This window comes from Ruditapes philippinarum, unplaced genomic scaffold (assembly GCF_026571515.1).
Source record: "Ruditapes philippinarum isolate M1 unplaced genomic scaffold, ASM2657151v2 ctg565_1_1_1_1, whole genome shotgun sequence".
NCBI classification, from domain to species: Eukaryota; Metazoa; Mollusca; class Bivalvia; order Venerida; family Veneridae; genus Ruditapes; species Ruditapes philippinarum.
In genome coordinates, this window is record NW_026854120.1 from 38,895 (window position 1) to 60,099 (window position 21,205).

The window sequence follows — 21,205 nt, forward strand, 5'->3', positions numbered from 1 at the left end:
TGTAAGAGCATGTTGACATATTGTTATAACCATGTCTATAAATCATTTCATTTTTGTTGCGTCTCTAACAAGGATATGTTCATTTATTTTACTATTTACTGCGTTTTCTTTTACATTTATAATGTACTGAAATATACAGTAACTATATTGTCTTTTTATTTCAGAAGAAAAAGAAAGACGAAAAAGGGAATCAAAGGAACGAAAGATGTCGTTAAGACGAAGGAAGAAGGAATCAAAATCATAGAGAAAAAAATCAAATATTGGATTTTATGTTTGGTTCATTTTTTTCCACAATGGATTGGGATACGCAAAATATAAAAGCCCTAAATGGTGTATTTTTTGTTTGTTTGATTGTTTTGTTCAAGAACTTTATTCAGTACGTTATTTCAACTTAAGTTTTGATTTGATTTTACACATTCAGGTACTTTGGTGAGCTTTATATATGTTTATATATCACAATGGTTATATTAACTGTGTGACATAAAGCCAACATCAAGTGAATATAACAGTCTTTGTTAATTGCTTGCACACAAATCGTTATAACAATTACTTTTATATCATTATGTAATATTATATGTACTCAAATGTTTTTAAAGAGTGTTTAACGTCATTTTACAATCATTTCGTCTGCTTTCCGTATGTTTTCATATATTTCTATGCTTGCTTGAAACAGTTAAGTAGGTAATACCCTCTCATTTTCTTTCTTTTTTATTTAATAAACACTAAATGAAGTTAGTCCACATTTCTCTACAGGTTCAACATGTTAAGTTTGGGATAGGTAGTTATTTAGATTGTACAATTTGTTGAGCGTTTAGATATATTTTATGTTAAGAAAAGATTGTTTGCATTTTTGAATTATTGTCTTTTATCTCTTATCACACTGCGCAAACTCATGCAAGAAAAAACATGTTTATTAAGTTATTCCTTATGAATAAAATGTAACCCTTAAAATTATTGAAATACATTTTTCATGAAAACATTGCGATAGTATTTTCAAATTGCACTTCAATTTAAAACATTTTAATACTAACTTTAACAGTGTAGAGGAATGTGTAAGTGCGTGTTGACATACTGTAACTATAAATCATTTAATTTTTGTTGTGTCTCTAACAAGCCTAAGTTTATTTGTTTCAGTTGTTAAAATCTGGAAAAGGGAAATACCTCGAAATTAATAGACATAAGAATAAAAGTTGAACATTGCTGACTTCGTTTCATTTAGTCTTTTCATATGGAAAATGAAAGTTGAATCGTTTCACATGTCCCTAGCATCGTCTTAAACAGTATAAATTCTTCCATAAGATTAAATTTTTAGATCAATGATCCAAATGGATCTTACAAGTATAAGAACACTCGGATAAGGTATGGGTAAGTATGTTAACAAACCTCGCAGGATCTTCCATTGTAAACAGAAAATACCACAAGTATAAATCTATTGAAGAAATTAGACAGTGTTTCATGACCAGCAAAACAACTGTTTTGATTTAAAATGCCCCTTCCATTATTTTTCACGCTTTTGCTCATAAATGGAATCATGCTTACTAGACCTTCTAAACACACATCAAAGAATAATCTTATCATGGTAAATCTATAATTGATTATGTACTGTACTATGGTATCATTTACACATATTCGTAACTTAATTGTATATTTTTCTAAATCCTTTTGCTTGTCAGCACAATTTCAATTCATTGAAAACTATTATTTATTACGCTTTAGAAAGTATGCAAAGTGTTTGAAAACATTTCAATAAAATATGTAGTTGTATATGACTTTTGTTAATGAGCATGAAGTAATATGGTAATCCTTCAAATTTCTGTTTTATAATCATTGTCCTGTCTTAAAATGAAATAAAAAATCGTCTTCAAACTTGTCTTAGATTTTTCTTCAAAAATAAAGTTTCAAAATCAGTATAAACGTGATTGCTTTCAAGTACACTGTGGCTCTAAAATGAATAGGACCGATGTCTTATTGGCTGTAACTTTGATTCAAGGAAGTCAATTGACAATATCATTAATCTATAATAGGTGTGGCAGGATGGTCAATATAATGATTAATACTTTCTGCTTTTTAAACCGGGTATACGTCTTGTGGAAGATCAATTGCTCCAAGTTTAAAATCACTTCGTCCATATAACGTCACATGTAATGATGTGCATGCAACAAACATTAATGTGCTGCAAGTGACCACTGAAAGCTTCTTTGTTTAGTTTTCATTGCAACTTAAAAAGTTTGTATTATATGAATGAGCATTGACGTTAACCCTTACAGACATGTTAATAAATAGCTTCAAAATGTCTGAATGCCATAATGCCTAAAGATTTCAATCAAGTGAATGCCTGAACATATGTTTAAGCTTAGCGCAAAAACCTTCACTATTTTATACTAGATATTTCTTGAAATGATCATTCCTATATTATCATATTAAACAATGATTATTTTATACAATCAAGTACATTTATATTTGTTCTATTATAAAGGTGAAATTAGGAAATGAACTATTTCAACTGGCATTTACACCAGATTAAAATGTGAATTGTTAAGGTAAATACTAAGCGATTTAAAACAAAGCCTTTGATATCTTTGCTTCAAGCGAAACATTAATTGTATTTACTTTCAAATGAAATCTAAAGAATATAAAAGAAGTTTTCATTCACCATTTGGGCATGAAAAGAGTCTATTCAATGCAATACTTGTATCGTGTAATTTTGATTAGTGTAAGTGAGATAGGAATTCAGCTCTCAATACTAAATATCCGAAAGACATTAGCACACACAAAAATAGCCTACGTAGCAAAGTATAAAGCTTTAATAGATTTAGATAAATAGGAGTTAGACATAAAATGTCTAAGGATGATTTTGAAGATAGTGGGACCCAACATTTAAATGATGCTACATGTAACACGGAGTCCGCGTCAACTTCAAGTAACAATGGAAACCAAGATTGTCAACAAAACTGCGATGCCACTGTTGGTACTAAAAGGGTGAAAAAGAACAGTAGCACAAGAAAGACGACAACAAGTAAATGTAAGCATGTATTACATATTTGTAGAATTAAGCGGATTGCTCTTTCATTTTATATTTCTGTAAGGCAAAAAAAATATTTTAAAGTGAGCAAAAGCGTTATTTACACATTGAAAACGGCACTTACAATCCACATAACCAAAAATATGTAAAAAAATATGTAAAAATTGCCTTTACTGCCTATATCACGCAATAAAAATATTAACCTCACATAACATGTAGTTTATTTCTGAATTTTGAATATTTTTACTTTTCTGTAATCTGAGAACTTGTATAAAAATCAACTTTCTTGAAATATTTCTGATAATCGGGAAGCAGGCAGCATTTAATTTTCGGCATGAATGTTCACCCGTAATGCCAACATTATACAGTTTGTTTAACGAACAGTAGAATCATCTGAATTACATATAAAGACCTATTTGTGAAGTCGCTATGACCACGTGTTTAACAGAAAGGTTAAATATTATGAAATTATACATTAATATTATTTCTAATCTTTTTGTAACAGACAAAATATGACAAATGTAGCTTAAGTTACATGTTGTAGTTTTCGACACGGTCATATTATTTTATCTAAAGTGTAGCTTCATTTTATTTTGAAAGTAAAATAAGGTCATTTGGATCAATAACGCTTAGTCCTGGTCTATAAAAACTATAATATCATTATTATTTCTAAAATCTTACAAGGGAAGTTATAAGATGTCATCAACTGCGATATATTTTATTATTAGAATAAATGTAGATCATCGCGATAGAAATATACAAGTGAAATATAGTAATTGTCAGAACAGTAAATAAGGTTGATCAGATAAATATACAATATGTCAAATCCAAATGACAATGGTATTTATAGCGATTAAGATTGTTTTCCTCCGAATACTATTCTTTAAATAAAGTATTTAAGATAATATGTTGTTGTTGTTATTCGGGGTTTGGGAGACGGTAGGGGGATCATCTGTAATTGTCTAGCAAAATAATGTGTATTACGATTTATTGGAAACAATGAAACTCTAAATGTTTACAACAGATAAACATCGTGTAACAAACGAGCCAGATGTGACAAGACGGAAGAGGAGATTTAGTGAAACTGAAGTCAAAAACTGTAACGTTGGGTTTTCTGATTATTTATAATTTTCATCCATGTAAAATCTCCATAGATATAATATTAGAAGGCTTAACAATAAATGTTTTAACGTTTTTCTTTAGTTTTTGTTTATTTTCATTAATAAGCAATGATGAAAAAACAATGGTGATGAAAAGGTTATTTCTTAAAAATGACTTTTTTTTCTTGTGATTCTTTAAAATTTCATTATGTAATTACATTTTGCTTTTTGATGTTTTAAAGAAGAAGCATTGAGACAGGGTCATGTTTTTCTATTTGTATTCTTTGTATGCATTTACAATACTTAATTCAATTGCCTCCACAAAAGCCTATATACATGTATTTCTACATATAAGTCCTTACAAATTCAATTTGAATTCTGAAATATCTCTCAAGCCAAGTAAACTTTATATTTGTACCAATCAGTTATAATACCATTGTTTTCTTTCTATACTTTACAGGAGTTGCACTTTAAATATACACATGTATATGTAAAATGAAAATAATGTAAATAATTTTCTAGAAACTACAACACGTTTAGCTCAATAAGGAGAATTCCAAAGTTTGCTAGTTCTATCTTCAGGCGAGACTAAATTTTTTTTGATGATTTGTATCGGTGTAAAATCGAAGCAAACAAAAATATGTGTATGTTATAGACAACGATACCATGGAAGATTCTGAAAGCAACGGTAAAAAGAAATTGCGACCAAACTTGCAAACAAGGGGCAATAGAACCTTTGAAGATCAACTTAAAAGTAAGGTCGCCACTTTTTCAAATTTTAGGTATGATTGACGAGAAACTCAAAGGGTTTTAATTGTATCACAAATGTATGCCTTTTTATTTGAAACGTATTTTCACTGAATGTGCCCTATATGTTTTTACTTATCTTCAGGCAAATGCAGAATATTTCGTCCCAGTATGTTTATGACGAATAGGTTTTATTTTTCGCATGTTTCTTTCAAATACAAATCAAAGATAATTATGTCATGATTTATCTTTTTGATGCAAAAAATACTAATCCAAGAACATTTTTAGAATGTGAAGATGAACATTTTTATTAAAAAAGGAAAAGGCGTTATGTTGTTTGTGTTTTGGCTTCTTTTTTCAGATGGAATGGCTTCGACACAAGGTTCAAGAAGGAAAAGACGGTCACTATCACCTGAGAATGAGCACGTACATGGAAACAACAAAAGGTCCCGAAAAGGTAAAGAATTTATTTATTATTTGTTGTTTTTTTTGTTCAATAAATAGATAAATACAGAATCCCTAAAGAAAGCCCAACACGGCAAAATTGAAAATGTTGCAGGCTCGGTTTGATTGAGCCTGTTCATGGACGGTACTGGAAAGTGCAAGTTACCGTCCACGCCCCCTAGCACCGGCTTAAGCAGAATTCAACATTTAAACATGAATTAGTAAAATTTTGAATTTAGAAGTCAAGCTTGTAATTTCAAATACTCGGCATTTTCTTCTTTGCAAAAACTGTTCCTTCAGATAATATTCTTGTAAGATTTGTGTCCCCATTTTGAACGAGAAAGTTTCAATAGTTTAAACAAGTTAATTTTAGCCCGAATGCATAACAAGTTCTGGAAACTTATTTAAATCACTTTCGAGTCCACTCCCTCTAACTTACTATACTGTGTACTAGTGAATTATAAGAAAACATAGTCATGACCCAAGTAGAGCTCGAATCCATGATTCCTGCATTGACAGGCAGACCACAAGGCCTCCGCTCGCCTTTAATGCATGTGTTTCACTGATATTTATGTATAGTTGTACTTGCGATACATGTATGTGGAAAGGAAAGGACGATGCGCAGCTATACTTATAATCAAAGGACTGCAAGCTCTGTGGTATTTTCTGACCTTTGTAATCTAAATTGTACTGTATATCTGTATGTATTTTCCTGTATTAGTTTATACATACGGAATTTTACATAACTAGAGTTGCATCAAAAAATCATTTATGTTCATTTTTATGACAGCCACACTTTATCCTTGCATATCATGGCTACTTCTTTAACAAAGACACTTAAAAAAGAATTTAAAAAAAAAAGTTGCCTCTACTGGGATTTGAACTCCAGATGTCTCACACACGAAACGAGCGCGTTACCCCTGCACCACGGAGAAGTTATACAAACAATGCCTGAATAAAATCAAGTCATTCTAAATTTAGACCTTCCATGGCATTTCGGGTTTGAAATCTTATTAGTTTCGAGATATTTTGTTAAGGATAAACCTGTTGTTTACAATTGAAATAAAAAGTTTAGCGAAAATCTTCTCGCCCAAACAGTCCGACATCAAGAATCAATATATTCCACTACTCGGCAGTCAGATTTATTTGTGTAGTATCCGGTAATCGACATCGCTAAAAATAGCATTTTCATTGATTAAAATCATATTCATCCGCGTAATTTGTGATTGTGCATTAATTGAGAATTCTATAAGCCAACGCTACTTTTAAACTTTAAATGCGTTGTAATTTGTTGGATACTTGTAACAAAATAAAAATATTTCTTTATTTTAAATCGCTAGTTTTAAGCTGTTTTGAGAACTACTTGTTGTTAGGTTTGTCGTGAAACTTCTGTGTCAGAAATTGAATGTCCGCTTTGTATTTACTGATCTTCGATCAGAAAATACAAAAAGGAAACAACTTCAAATAATCTATGGCAACGTCTGAATGATATTCATAAAACTTTGAAAGATAGTCAAATATTTTTTTTTCCAAATTATGTTGTTTATAAGTTGAGTGATACCAATAAACTTCGTGCATCGTGTATGTAACTTTATTGCTGAAGTAAATGTCATGGAAGAATAAAGTCTAGTCATATAGGACTACAAAGGCGCCATGAAGGTCAACCACAATTTTAAAATCAATATGAACTAATCTTTATTTGTATAACATAACATTCATCGACTGACAGAAAAGACAGAAACACAGATAAATGTAAGTACAAAACACCTACACATGTGTTGCCAATGTTTGATATCTTCAAACTTGTTGTTATAGAAATGTTTCTAGCTGTGCACTTTTTAAAACTAAAAATATATTTCAGGTTTTTTTGGTACATTTAGTTCTTTTCCTATCTTGAATACTTCTTCAAGAGCCACCTTTGATTGCCTTTTCTTTAAGAATTTGTAAAGGCTTTCTTCCGATCACCTGATTTTTTGTTTTTTGTTTCTTCCACCCTTTATTGTACCTATCATGTCTTCCTTGTGTGTACATAAGTATATTTAGTGTTTTGCAATGAGTACATGAAGGTTTCTTGTTTTCTATTGTTTTTTTATTTCTACTGTATGATATCAACTGAAATAAAGGCAGTATCGAAGCTTCGAAATGCGTGTAAACTATTATCAGAATGGCAAACAGGGGCGTGTACGTCATTACTTTATGTGAACTCGTAAAGTAAGCATAACTTTTGAAGATGTTATTTGCTGATATGGTATTGAAAATAGCAGAATTGAAGAAAAGTGATAACTACACCGTTATTTTCTAGAAATAATGAAATTATTGCTGTATTTTATTCAGCTTGAACTAGGCCTGTCAGCTTTACACAAGAATTTCAAAATAATACATCGTGAACTCTGTATCGAGGATCTGATGACTGAAAATAGCCAGATCTCATCATTACTTTTTATTGAAAAAAGGAGACGATTAAAGATTGATAAACTGTTGTCTGAATTGGAGACAGACCGTGAATTAATAGGAATTTTTTTTCAAAATCTTGGAAAATCCGAAACAAACCGTCCACTTGCTGATAAATTGAAACAACCTTGTTCGTCTCCGTCTTCTGAAACATTTGGTAAATATGTTTAATTTAATAAATCATCTGCAAACAAAACAAACCTTTTAAAGTGATGATATCACCATACAAGTATCATATTCATTCATACAATAGTCAATTGTTTCGTGCGTATTAATAGATTTTGTAAATCGTTTTGTAAACAACTAAAAATCATAATAATAAATAAAATATAATATAAATATAATATAATATATAAATAATTATAATAATAAATCAATTTAGATTCTTATACAATGTATCATTAAACCCTTTTACAAAAAAATCTTTTGAATATTCCAGATTCTAGTGAAAATCTAGTGGAAAGATTTTCTCAACAAACTTGGTATATCAAGCAAAGCTTAGAACCAATAGATATAATAGCTACAGCGGTAGAGTTCGAGGGAGTTCAATTCAAGGACAATTACAATATTTCTAAAGCGGAAACTAGACAAGAGCGTGTAAATATATTGTTCGAGGCGATAAACAGATTAGAGACTAGAGACAAGTGGAGAATCTTGAAACCTTTATACGACCACTTGCTTGAAGGTAAATTTGATTATAAACATTGTATATACTAATTGTACACTACCTTAATATGTTTTGCTTATGAATATTTGATTTTAAATTGTTCTACTCAATAATTTAAAAGCAGTCAATGAAGTTTTCCTCATTTTATGAAACGTTTGGTCGGATTCGATATACTCGAAGACATGTTAATGAGAATTTTAGTGTCCAACTTATTTGAAAGTGTTATATGAAATATGTGTACGACATTGCCTACGTTAATTCGTGGATCATAGAAAGCGACAAAAATATCGATTTATGTTCTAGCTATCATTGTCCATATGAGCCGCGTCACGACAAAACCATCGTAATGCGTTTACGACCAGCATGGATCCAGACCAGCCTGCTTACAAACTCTATTACAAATAGAGAAACTGATAGCGAACAGCACGGATCCTGATCAGACTGCGCAGATGCGCAGGCTGGCCTGGATCCATGCTGGTCGCAAACGCATTACGTTGGTTTTGTCGTGACGCGGCTCATATAATCTATAGTTAGACTAAAAAATGTTAGACTAAATGCCGTATTCCAGTATATACAGGAAAAGGCGCATGAATTAAAAATGCTAAAATCTCGCCTTTTCGTTCACCTAAATGTACTTTAAGATTTATCTCTTCATATCGATTTAAATACAATAATAAATCAAAAATGAAAAAATCGGCGTAAAAGGGAATATTTTTGCTATTTTACAATCATGATTTCTGCATGCGTCGGGAGGTACTGCTCCAAATTGAGTGAGATTAATCCACAATTTTTCAGAGACTGATAATGAGACCACTTCAACACCGGTAGTAACAGTTCGAGTCCCACAAGAAACGCAAAGACACGAAACATTTTTAAATGAAGACATCTGGAACAATTTGGCAAATTTGAGTTTAGAAGAAATTGATGCAGAAACTAGAAGATTAAGGAAATTATTTGAAGGATTCTCCAAAACTTCTTTGAACATTCATTTTGTCGAGTGCGGTCCAAATGATGTAAAAACTATAAGAAAGTTTTGTGAGGATGGTCAGTTGGAATCCCTCTTAGTTGCGATGATTGATAAGGGGGCTATCAACAAATTGATCCATCTCGGGCAAATCGTTGCTCATGTTTCATTGTACAATGGTTTCAAGATACAAGGTAACTGTTTCTATACCTCACTAGATGATTTAGGTCCAAATATCAGGACATAAGGTGCCCGCTTATGCCAGAAAAATGTATGAAGGGCAAGTAGGGTCTTACTCAACGAGCGCCGTATAACTTTTACGTTGACAGTGTGACTTAAAATCAAACAAAAGTAAATAGTCAAGACTATGTGAATACTGTTATGTCACCCTTTGAACATGCTACCTACTTTTTACATTTTTTTGTTTTAAATTCAGGCTACACTTCCTCTGATCCATTTTCAAAAAGAGTCCATTTTATTTAAGCACACCCATCAGTTTGCCCATTTAAGTCACATAAATTTTTAGAAAGGGTCATTCCCTTTTTTATAAAATTGCACATTTAAGGTTTAATGAAAACGCCGTATGAACACATGTGGATTTTCCTAATTCAAAATATCACTGTTTTCCTTTTTAAATATTTAAGCAGGTGCAAAATGCAAGGGAGCTTGTTGAAAAACTGTATTTACCACTTACGTATATAAACAAGCTTAAAGAATGAGCTTATAAAATTAATAATATTGCCGTTTCAGGATTGTTAAGGATTGTTTTATCGAAAATGTTGGTTTGAATAATTCTTTTATCTAATGCTTTTGACTTTCAAACCTTGTTTTTCAAAAATGTGTATAAGCATCCATTTGTCCATTTGTGCAAAAAATAAGAGAAATTAAAATCAAATAAAAATGCTTAATTAAGTATCATTATTTTTTGCTTATCGCAAATCTTTAAGAAGTAATTTCATTTCTAATGAAAGGTCACTTGTTTTTTTTTTCAAATATTTTAAAACCCTTATTCCACGGTCAATGAATAATTTTATTATTAAACCATTTCATATCATATGTCATTCAGCATGCCTTTGTTACCTAAACAAAGAGACCTTCAAAGAGAATATGAGCTATATAACGGAAAAATGCAGCGGATTCGAGATTCCATTTATTGACACTTTGATAGGAAGTAAATCACTTACTTCAAAGATGACAAATGCCATAGTTTATATAAAAAGATCAAGCAAGACCACAGACATTCCCTCGGAGATAATTGAATTTCTAAAGCAAGATGATGTGCCTCAAATTTGTTTTTGTTTTCTTCAAAAAGTTCTTACCGATATGAAGGGACAAGACATCGTACAACAACTCTTTAAAGGAGAAATTCATGAGGGTAAATATGCAACTTAGTTAATAAGTGTGCAATGGATATAGTCGCCTTAAATAAATTAATTCAAATACAATTATCAACATGTTCTGTACACTAAACGTATATTACCTAATTAAAGTATTCTTTTTAATTTGGTAGCTATTTCCTAGTTTTTATGTTCAGTTAATATAACCATGGGGCTGTGATAAAAACTATTTATCTATATAGTCTTAACAAAAAAGTTGTTTATCATAGTTATCATGCATGTATGATAGAGATAGGAAAAATTAAATACAAACCCAAAAATTGGAAGACAAAATGACACAAGAATTAGAATAAGAAAATGTTATTCTGATGTAGGGTTTGTCGTTGAACTAAAACGGGATATCACAACAGATGTTGTAAAAAGGAACGCCAAATATCTAGAAGAGGAGATTGAAGCAAAATGTTTTGTAACTGCACTTTCAACACATGTGGGCAAACGAGCAAAGCTTTTAATAAAGGAAATCATGTCATTAGAATCTAGACAAAATCGGAATACGGCATTGATTGAGTTTTTGTCCACAGAACAAGATATGTCGTGGTTTCAAGAAGAGTTGCAGCGGTATTACAGCTATCTGGCGGACATTTTGACGACGCAAATAAACACTAACAAAGAAGTTGTCACAGGTTAAGGCATATTAAGCTAAATCTCTCCCTGTGTGCCATCAATAAAGTTTTGTTTTTATTTTGGAAAAGAATAATTATAACTGTTCCGGAACATATAATTCTGTTTACGCCCCGTGTTCATGTTTATTTGATAACAAAGACATTCCATGTTATAGCTCTCTCAAGAACAAAATTAATGCAGCATGATTTTATCACATTTGAATTTTAACGAAATATTTCAGTAGATTTATAGCTATATGCCATTTAAATATAACAGAATTGTTTCTGAAAAAATAAATATCTTTTCTTCTAATTTTTCTTATATTTATAAACAAATTTGAGGTCCTTGTTTTTTTATCCAGTACTAACATTTGATTGAGTTAACAATTGTCAAGTTGGAACAACTTCGATTATAAAAGATAATTTACTTTAACTTGATAAAATTGTTTCATAAAATGATCGAAATACCTTACCATATCTGTTTGATTCAGTTTATTCTTTTGTTCATACATCATAATGTGTACTTATTATAGAGTTCAGACGTGTATTATTTGGATTGAACGATGTAATCCAAGATGACCTAGATCCATTGCTGTTGGCAAAATATCTGACTCAATCATTACTTGACCGGATTTCTTTTGATGTATTGCAAAGAGAACAAAATAGAAGAAAGAGGTCATCGATGTTTATGACCACTATACTCAGAGATGAAAACAGTACAATTATTCCGGAAGTGATAGAAGCAATGCGACATGATTACAATGGTTTGGTCAATGTAGTGAGAGATGTTGTTCAGAATGGTAAGCAATTAATAAATTCACCAACGAGTTCTTTAATAATTCAAAAGATCTGCATAATTGTTTGAAATATCTAAAGTCTAATGTTGTCTCACTGGTTGCTTGCCCTTTACGACTCGATATTGTTATGTTTTGTGAACGCTTCTCTCCCTTGTTGATATTTGTTTTTATATTTCATTTTCAGGTTCCTTATCAACATACTACAAGTGTCCAAGAATAAATGCTCAACAGTCAATTTTGCGTACGACTATAAATCTGACTGATGGTATTTGCAAAAGGTTTGTACATATTTTCAATGCTTCAGTATATGAATAAACATTTACATTTAGAAAATACTTAAGCAAATGAGTCTTACCTAGCTTTTCAGTGACATGTAAAATGTTTCTTTTGTCTACGTTTTACAATAAATGAATGAATTAAGTGGTATATATAAATTAAGTTAATTAAATGCTCTTTGAATTCTTCAAAACCAAACATATTTGAGAATTAAAAAAGGTAATGAGCCGAAGCGTTTATTTATCAACATAACTTTCCTCACAATAACGTGTTTGCCAACAGGATACTCGTGCAAGTGGCAACGACTTTGTAAAGTCTGGGCTTTTTATATAGATAATAAGTTATTCATATTGTTAAAGAAAGTAATTTTTAATTAGTAATATTTTTTGAAAGTTTTAGATAGGGTGAGTTTATAAATACTTGATGTAGTTGATTTTAGAAATGTTGATATAATGGATATAAATGGATGCGTTGAATGGATATAAATGGCTATGTTGAATCAATTGCAGAGCAGAGGCAGAAACCTGGCAATTTCGTATGATTAAACAATACTCGTTTATGAAAAATGAAATATCAAAAGTTGAAGCAATTGAAATAGCAGAATATTTGTATAGTAAGAACCTAGCAACAGAGGGTGATGTACAGGATATTAAAGAATCTTCTAGACGGAGAAAAGCCGATGAAAAATTATTGAAACTTGTAAGGACCAAACTGTTGTTACACCTATTTCATCTGTTACAGTGCATAATCTGATTGCCAGTAGGGGGCGGGGACTGTAGTATGGGATATCCTCTACGAGACCTCGTGTTAATAAGAAAAGATCAGGATCATTATCAAATGGTCCTGATATTATGTTAGTTGTTTTATAAACTATATTGATTACATTCTGCTAGAATTTAATGGCACATAATCATAATATTAAATATTGCTGCTTTGCAAGGAAAGATTTCTGTTTTGGGATAAAATCTACGAATATCGCAACAACTACAAACATTATCAAATCCAAATGAGGATCATTTAAGGATCAAGATCAATGTTTGGATCAACTGTCAAATGCTGATATCTTAAAAAAAAAACAATTTATCAATTCATAAATTTCATGGACATGTAATTTAAAGTTCAATGTAAGCAAATTTGCATTTCATATTTAATCTTTGAGGATAAAGATTGTATATTTGTGTTTTTAAACATGATCCTTATCCTTAAATCTTAGTGAACGTTGGATAAAAGCATGCTCAATCAAATTGAGCCGGCAACATTTTGAATTTTGCAATATTTTGGGCGTTATTTAGGTAGTCCGTTTTTAACTTCTTACTTGTTGTTCAAATAGGCAAACAAAAGAATAGTTGATAAATCTGTAAACATGCTGAATAATTTAATGAAACAACAAAACGTGTATTTCATATACCATATCAGTATACTTTGATGATAACAATTTCAAAAAATATCTAGGCTCATATTTTCAAACCCAGGGAGTAAATTTGTGAAATTCGTAGGCTAATTATATTTATTATATATAATATTGTTTTGTTGTTGGTTTGTTTTAGGTTTTGAATGGCACATATGAAATGTATCTGGAGTTCAAAACTGCCTTAAATATGTTCAATTTGTCACGCGCGTCCGAGAAACTTCAGTCAGAAACAATTCAAGATGTAAGTGAAGGTATGATAGAAGCATTATTATTTTATAAATATTTCGCAGAAAAAAAATATGGTTAAGTTGTGAAATATCTATTATTTAAACACAGCAAACATTTATACTACGTTTCACTTTATGTCGTTTTCTACAGTTTTCATATAGTCACATGGGCAGAATAATAGATGAACTATAAAATCAATATAAATGCAATATTTTTTAAGCGATTTTGTATTCGATCAAGGTAAGCTAGGCCGTCTTTACTTATGCTTTTCATGAATCTGATTTCCTATCGAGAAATTGTGCAAAATGTGTAATCTTTGTAAAAAGGATTGGTTTAGTTATTCTTCTTTACCTAGACTTATACCATTTCTCATATTATTCAATAATTTCAGACCCTGTTATTGAACTGAAAAAGGAAACAAAATCGTTATAGGGAATATCATATGTTATTGAAATCTAGATGCATTGAACAAATTGATCAACTTTTAATGTCAATAAGTAAATCTCATTACATTGTTGCCTAAGTGATACGGTCAATACCTGCAGCAAGGGGATGGGGACAAGTTATTGTCAGGGACTGTGCTCCGTGATCGTCGCAATCCCTTTTTATATGCCCGAAAGAATTTCGGACATGTTATGTTATACCCCCTGGCGTCCGTCTGTCCGTCCGTCCGTTAGCAATTTGGTTTCTGGAGCATAACATAAGTTCCATTTGGCCCACAGTATTCCAACTGCATAGGATGATTGTCCATATTGGGTAGAATACCCCTATGGATTTTGGAGTCACAGAACCAAAGGTCAAGGTTACTATTACCATAAAACTTAAAATGGTTTCCGGAGCATAACTTAAGTTCCATTTGGCCAACAGTATTCAAACATCATATGATGATGGGCTATATTTGGTAGAAGACCTATATTGATTTTGGGGTCACAAGGTCAAAGGTCAAGTTCATTATCACCCTAAAACTGAAAATGATTTCCGGAGCATAACTTAAGTTTCATTTGGCCCACAGTCTTCAAACTTCATAAGATGATTATTCATATTCGGTAGAAGACCCCGATAGATTTTGAGGTCACAAAGTCAAAGGACAAGGTCACTTTCACCCTAAAACTGAAATCAGTTTCCACTCAATAACTTAAGTATTAATCAACCTACAGCTGTAACACTTTATATTATTAACAGCTTTATACCCCCGAAGTCTTTCCGTTCATCCGTCGAAACATTTTTACTTACAAGATAATAACTTGAGGGTGGTGCTTTGAAAACAGCAATTGTATATATATATGAAGGTTCTTCAGCTATAAAGGAGGGTTGCTTTTTGAAAGAGGTAATACTGTATTTATTCCCATGTCTTACAAATGCTTCATCCTTACTAAAAACCACTTTCGGGCATATAATGCTCCGCCAAGCGGTGCTCTTGTTGATCTTTGTAATCATATTCAACTTTATTTATTGCACTTAGGTATGAATGCCGGCAAAGAAAAACTGAAATTTAAAAATTTAGAATATGACATTCTCATGGGAGAACTTAATGAAAGAAATTTAATAGACAAGATAAACGACAAACTGCTCTCCAATCAAATATTTAGCTCTCAGATGCATACAGATGTTGTCAGATGTTCATTCAAAAGATCACAAAGATTGCAGAAATTGATAAAATTCTTAGAAACCTGTTCCAAATGTGTCTTGCCTACGTTTTTGGAGATTCTTGAGGAATTAGAAAAGAATAACGTCACTGAAAAACTTCAACGAATGCAGCATTGTACTGGTAATAATCCTCATACCTTATCATAACAACTGATAAATCAGTAGTATTTAAGCTTACTCTTTCTATATGGCAGGATCATCATATTTACGCATATATTAAGCTTTGTTGTTTTCAAATAAAAATGTTGAGCTATTGCCATAACTCGTTGGAATTGGCATCGGTGTCTGTTATCACTTTAGTTAAGGTTCATTTTCTGCTTGTTCATAATCATGGTTTGACGCAATATCACAAAAGAAGATGAACCTGAAATAATTGTGTTCATAGTAATGCCCCTTTTTGACTAACATTTATTTGCTCTGTTTAAGTTTATTTCTCATAACGTATTGAAAGATGTTCACTTCAAACCTAGAATACTTGTTTACTTTTAAAGGCAGGTAATTCTTCAATGCTCTGAAGCAAACATGTGTCCCCTTTTCTACTTTGCTTTTATCATAGTATCCAGCACTGAGAAAAGTGAAACGTGTTACAAACAAATAATTTTCCTTTGTTAATTAAATTTGCTGATTCTGCGTGTTCTTGTTTGACTTTATACCAAAACAGTATATCGAAGATTGTATCGCTTTATCATTGGATTTACTACTAATTATTCCCATACGCATTTGCTTGAAACAATTTGTTAAAATTTAAGTGATGATTTTAGATCAAAAATCTAAAGGGAAAGCATTGAGCGCAAAGTTGCAGCGGTATGTTGTCAGGGAAAGAAATCAAGAGATACTTTCCAAGAAAGGTACATTTTTCTTAATGCTTGTATTTCGACATCTAACTTAAAAATCTGATTTGTTAGATAAAAAAAGCATTTCAACCAACATGACATTAAATTTATTAATTCCATGTTATAAAATATATACGACGTAATGAACAAAGTATAAAGTTTTTTGTGAGATGTTTGTTCAGGTCTTTTATAGTGATATCATATATATTTTGAAAACAGTCATTTTTTTTCTTAGCATCTATACCCACTCGTGAAACTTACAAAGACTATGGACATGCATCGGGGTTTTCTGATGAAGCTTACGACAGCGGCTCAGATAGTTATAGCGGTCAAGAGTCGACAATGAGCGAAACAGATTCATTGATGGATATTGGTATATTAATTTGCTTAACAAACTTGCTATTCAAATACTGATAATACTGTCCATAAAATAATGAAATAATTAAATATATAATTAAACTTTTTATTGTTTTCCAATATAATTACTACTCCTTTAGTATTATATTCTCATGTTTTTGTAGGAATACAAATTGATAAGATAAAATATGGTTCTATTGTAATAATGGCGCGTCCAACTGGACCTTCATCATTTCAAAAACTCGAACAGAATTGCCGGTCAGGGAAAATTAAGAATTTCATTCCACAACTGTTTGTTGGCAAGGCAGTCGGGCGTGTTTTAGAAGCTGGTGAATACAGATTGGCATTTACAATCTATTCCATTCCTACTGCAAACAAACAAGGTAATAAAATTAGTAGGATAGAATTTAAACAAATAATTGATTTAAATGAAATTATATTTCAGTCATTACAAGCATTCAATGATATGAAACAACATGGTTTACATTATTAAATTACAAATTAAAAGAGTAAAATGAATTTTATTCTTATTATAATAATTATTATCATTGTAGTAGTAGTAGTAGTAGTAGTAGAATTAGTAGTAGCAGCAGCAGCAGCAGTAGTATCAGCAGCAGCAGTGTTTTTTTTGTTTTTTTTTTTTTTTTTTTTTTTTTGGCGGTATTGATATTTTTTTGTAAGAAAAGGTGTACACATTTTATACTTTCTGTAAAAACTAAATATTCACATTACAGACACCCAAAAGCTTGTTATGCACTTGGAAAATGAACAGGAACATATTGGTAAGCTAAATAATAAGATTTTATTTTGCTTTATCGTTATGGTATTATGATAATCTTGAAAAAAAATGAATTCTTTGCCTGTAAATCGTAAGAATGGCAAAATGTCAGTTATATATTCATGCATCAATTATGCAAATTCTTTACGAGTTGACCTTGTAATTCTATTGACAGTATTTGTATTAGAACAATTAGCAAATTAATACACATGGAGCTGTTATTAAACAAATAAGACGTTATCCTAAACATTAATATAGATAAGAAGATGAAGGGAAAATCGCAACTTCTGGACTTCCTAACAGAAGAACTTGAAATTACAAAGGACTTTCTACACCTATTGAAGAAGAAGAATATCGTGGACGAAAATATAATGGCAGACTTGTCAAATTTAAGATGTCGGAGCCAAAAGACAGCCTTTGTCTTAAATAAAGTTTTGTCACATGGAAACAAAGGGTAAAAATATTATATATGAGCCGTGTCATGACAAAACAACCAACAGTCTGATCAGGATTCATGCTCTTGCTATCAGTTCATCTACTTTTTATAGGGTTTGTAAGCGAACAGCATGGATCCTGATCAGACTGCGTGGATGCGCAGGCTGGTCTGGATCCAAGCTGATCGCAAACCCACTATGTTGGTTTTGTCGTGACGCGGCTCATATGATCTATTTAGTGTGTTGTTACCATTGCCAACACGTCACCCCAAAGAAAGACCAAGTACCTTTACTTTTGAATTTCTAACTCATTATTGAAATACCAACGTCCAGGGACAGTTAGATATTTTACATTATATCTTTAAATCACGGTTTTGCGTTTGAAACGCCTATCTAACAGCATGCATTGACCCGGTAGTGCAGTGAAAGATGAAAGCTATATATTTGGCTCATAACCCTTGCTATTCCCTGGCCCTCTCTGGGGTGTTACTGATTGATCGATGCATTAGTCATTTTATGATTGGTGAATCTTTTATTACTCCTAACGTTTGTTACTTTAACCTGTGTTTGAGAAAAAAATCAAATTGTAATCATTTGTACACTTCTCCGTACTATTCAGTTCGTCCGTAAGCAATTACATACCGACTATATTTATATAGAATCTTGTCCACAATTTCAAATCGGCTTTTTGATATTGACTCTTGTAGACTGTTTATCACGCTGACGCGTAGAGAGCACGTTATGTTTTGTAATTTTAACGTATGTACAATTTTGTTTTAGGTATAAGGTACTGAAAAAGTATGTAAAGACGGAAAATGAGTATATCTATAAGTATTTGGAAACCAACAGTGATATAACGACACCAGCTGACAATCTACCCTCAAAAAGCAATTTACAATATCCTGAGAAAGACATTATTTTCTCTTGCGTATTTGTATTAGAAGTAAAGGATAAAGGTACGTTTTTATAGTTTTGTATGTAACAATGTTAAATGATCTTTTTCAACTACAACTGTTACATTTTTTATTTTGATACATATATTTACGAAGGACGAAAATGAAAAAAGCTTAATATTATTAACAGATGTATGATTAAGGTATTCAAAAGCTTTTTTCAACCTGTTCTTTATCAGGGTACTGTGTATGAGATAACATATCAAGGTAATGATATGTTAATGTTATGAGTGTCGTTATCCAGGAAATAGCTTATAACAATGTAAGCTGTTTATTTTATTTTTTTCAGACAAAGAAGAACAGAAAAAGGATGAAGAACGGGTGTTTGATATTATTTGTACTACTATTGAAAACCCAGTCTACAACTTTGCAATAATAGGTTTGTACAGGTTTAACCTTTGGATAGATAAAGATCAGTAATAAAATTATGCAGATCAAAACTTTAATAAATTTAGAATAAAAAAATGAGGTTTACAGTGAACTTCTGGCATCGAGTGAAATACTGAAATATTAATATATCAAACTTTAGTAAATGGCAGTTGTTAAAAAGTACTTTAAATTTATATATAAAACACTATATTTAACATTTTTGTTGAACTTCTTTATGTATGTTTCATTTGTCCAGAGAAGGAAAAAGCCAAAACTAGAGGCAAGACTTGTACGAAGCAACTTTCAGAAGATAACAGATCTAAGGGTGATAAAGCCAAAACAAGCGAAGAAAATAAATGAAAGGGAAGGTTATTACATCATTTATCTGTTGTTTTAAAACATTAAATATTCCTACAGATAGTAAATTGTGGATTCCTTGGAAGACGCCAAACATGGCCAAATTTACTTTTTTTATAATTCTTATACGTATCTTTCATGATATGCTTTGAATGCGGATTTTGTAGTGTTTTAATATGATATGTACCGCAAAGATCAATGTTTACCAAGACAGTGGCCGAGGTCATTATTAATTTTGGTAATATTTTTGGAACCACATAAAGGCGCTAATGAAAATACACTACTTTGGTATTTATTTACGCGTTTTGCCAACGTTTCATCAGACATATGATGACAAACTGGATGTAACATCAACTATGAAAACAAAAATCAACAAGAATGGGCGGCATTCAATGAATGCATCCCCCCCAAAACTAGCAACACGGGACCTTCGGCAAGAAGCCCAGCAGGGCAACAAACAAAAACAGAAGAGAGAAAAAGTCAGTGGGTAAAAGTCATGTCCATGCGTCCTTTGGTAGCTTACCTGACATAATAATTTTAAAAAGTAATGTGAAATTGCTCAGAAAGTTAAGGTTTTACTGAAAAAAGATCCATAGACCTGGTCATCTTCACCGAGGTCGAAGACTTGGATATTCATCGAGATCTTTATGCACTAGATTTTTTTATATGACTCGGTAAAAGTTTTTCAAAGTCTAATTATCTTCTTCTCATGCAAAAAAGCCCTTAAAGACGCTGTAACGCAACTATTCATGGTTTTATATTATAAATCTGACGCTCAAATGAAGACCTGTCAATATTGTAAGTTTCAAAAATATTATTTGTAAAGATATTACCAAATTAAACATGTCATGTAAATAAGGGAGGTAATTAGAATTTAATATTCGATAACGTCTAAGCTTGGTCTTTTACGTTTTTTCTTGGTTTTAACATCTGTTTGCTTATTTTTAAGTTTATATTTGCATGTAAATATCTTCAAAAAACGGTGTAATAGCACAATATCACCTTTTATTAATTTTATTACATGTATGTATTAGATATGCTTCATATATTTGATTTTTTTTAATTATTGTATGAACTTGAATTTTGTAATAACTTGCGTTAATATGTTATTATGCTCGTTGCACTTTTATACTGCTTTGTGATTACTCTGACATTTATGCCTTATCAATTGCTTTCATCTTACGTTTTAAGTGAAATAAGGATATATCAATAAAAATATATTTTATAACGTCACAGTGAAAAATATAAAAATATAATTTCACTTTTTGTTACAGCAAAAATGCTAAATAAAATAACCCAGTGTTCGTAATACAGCTTTGCAAAAATATATGTTTTCAGAAGTCCTAGCCGTTTCTGGAATGTATACACATG

The 21,205-nt window shown here is 31.2% G+C and overlaps 3 protein-coding genes across 3 annotated transcripts in view; all 3 read left to right on the forward strand.

Annotated features, from left to right (window-relative positions):
- Window positions 1–1,846, forward strand: part of LOC132739000 (uncharacterized) — a 33,184-nt gene extending 31,338 nt beyond the window's left edge. The window contains exon 11 of the mRNA XM_060726639.1: window positions 165–1,846. Within this exon, the coding sequence (XP_060582622.1) occupies window positions 165–244 (80 nt within the window). The 3' untranslated portion in view covers window positions 245–1,846. The remainder of the gene's footprint in view (window positions 1–164) is intronic.
- A 771-nt stretch (window positions 1,847–2,617) lies between these two features.
- LOC132738998 (uncharacterized) lies at window positions 2,618–15,900 on the forward strand. Its single transcript, XM_060726636.1, has 15 exons — window positions 2,618–3,022; window positions 4,047–4,121; window positions 4,778–4,876; window positions 5,231–5,326; window positions 7,043–7,065; window positions 7,648–7,921; window positions 8,204–8,449; window positions 9,227–9,589; window positions 10,462–10,770; window positions 11,107–11,415; window positions 11,928–12,194; window positions 12,376–12,469; window positions 12,977–13,166; window positions 14,015–14,129; window positions 15,569–15,900. Exons 1-15 carry the CDS (start codon window positions 2,839–2,841, stop codon window positions 15,898–15,900), a joined length of 2,976 nt encoding a protein of 991 aa, XP_060582619.1. The 5' UTR covers window positions 2,618–2,838.
- A 604-nt stretch (window positions 15,901–16,504) lies between these two features.
- On the forward strand, window positions 16,505–20,742 carry LOC132739005 (uncharacterized). Its single transcript, XM_060726644.1, has 8 exons — window positions 16,505–16,601; window positions 16,822–16,959; window positions 17,108–17,326; window positions 17,678–17,725; window positions 17,980–18,175; window positions 18,936–19,111; window positions 19,398–19,487; window positions 19,734–20,742. Exons 1-8 carry the CDS (start codon window positions 16,505–16,507, stop codon window positions 19,835–19,837), a joined length of 1,068 nt encoding a protein of 355 aa, XP_060582627.1. The 3' UTR covers window positions 19,838–20,742.
- The last annotated feature ends 463 nt before the right edge of the window (window positions 20,743–21,205 follow it).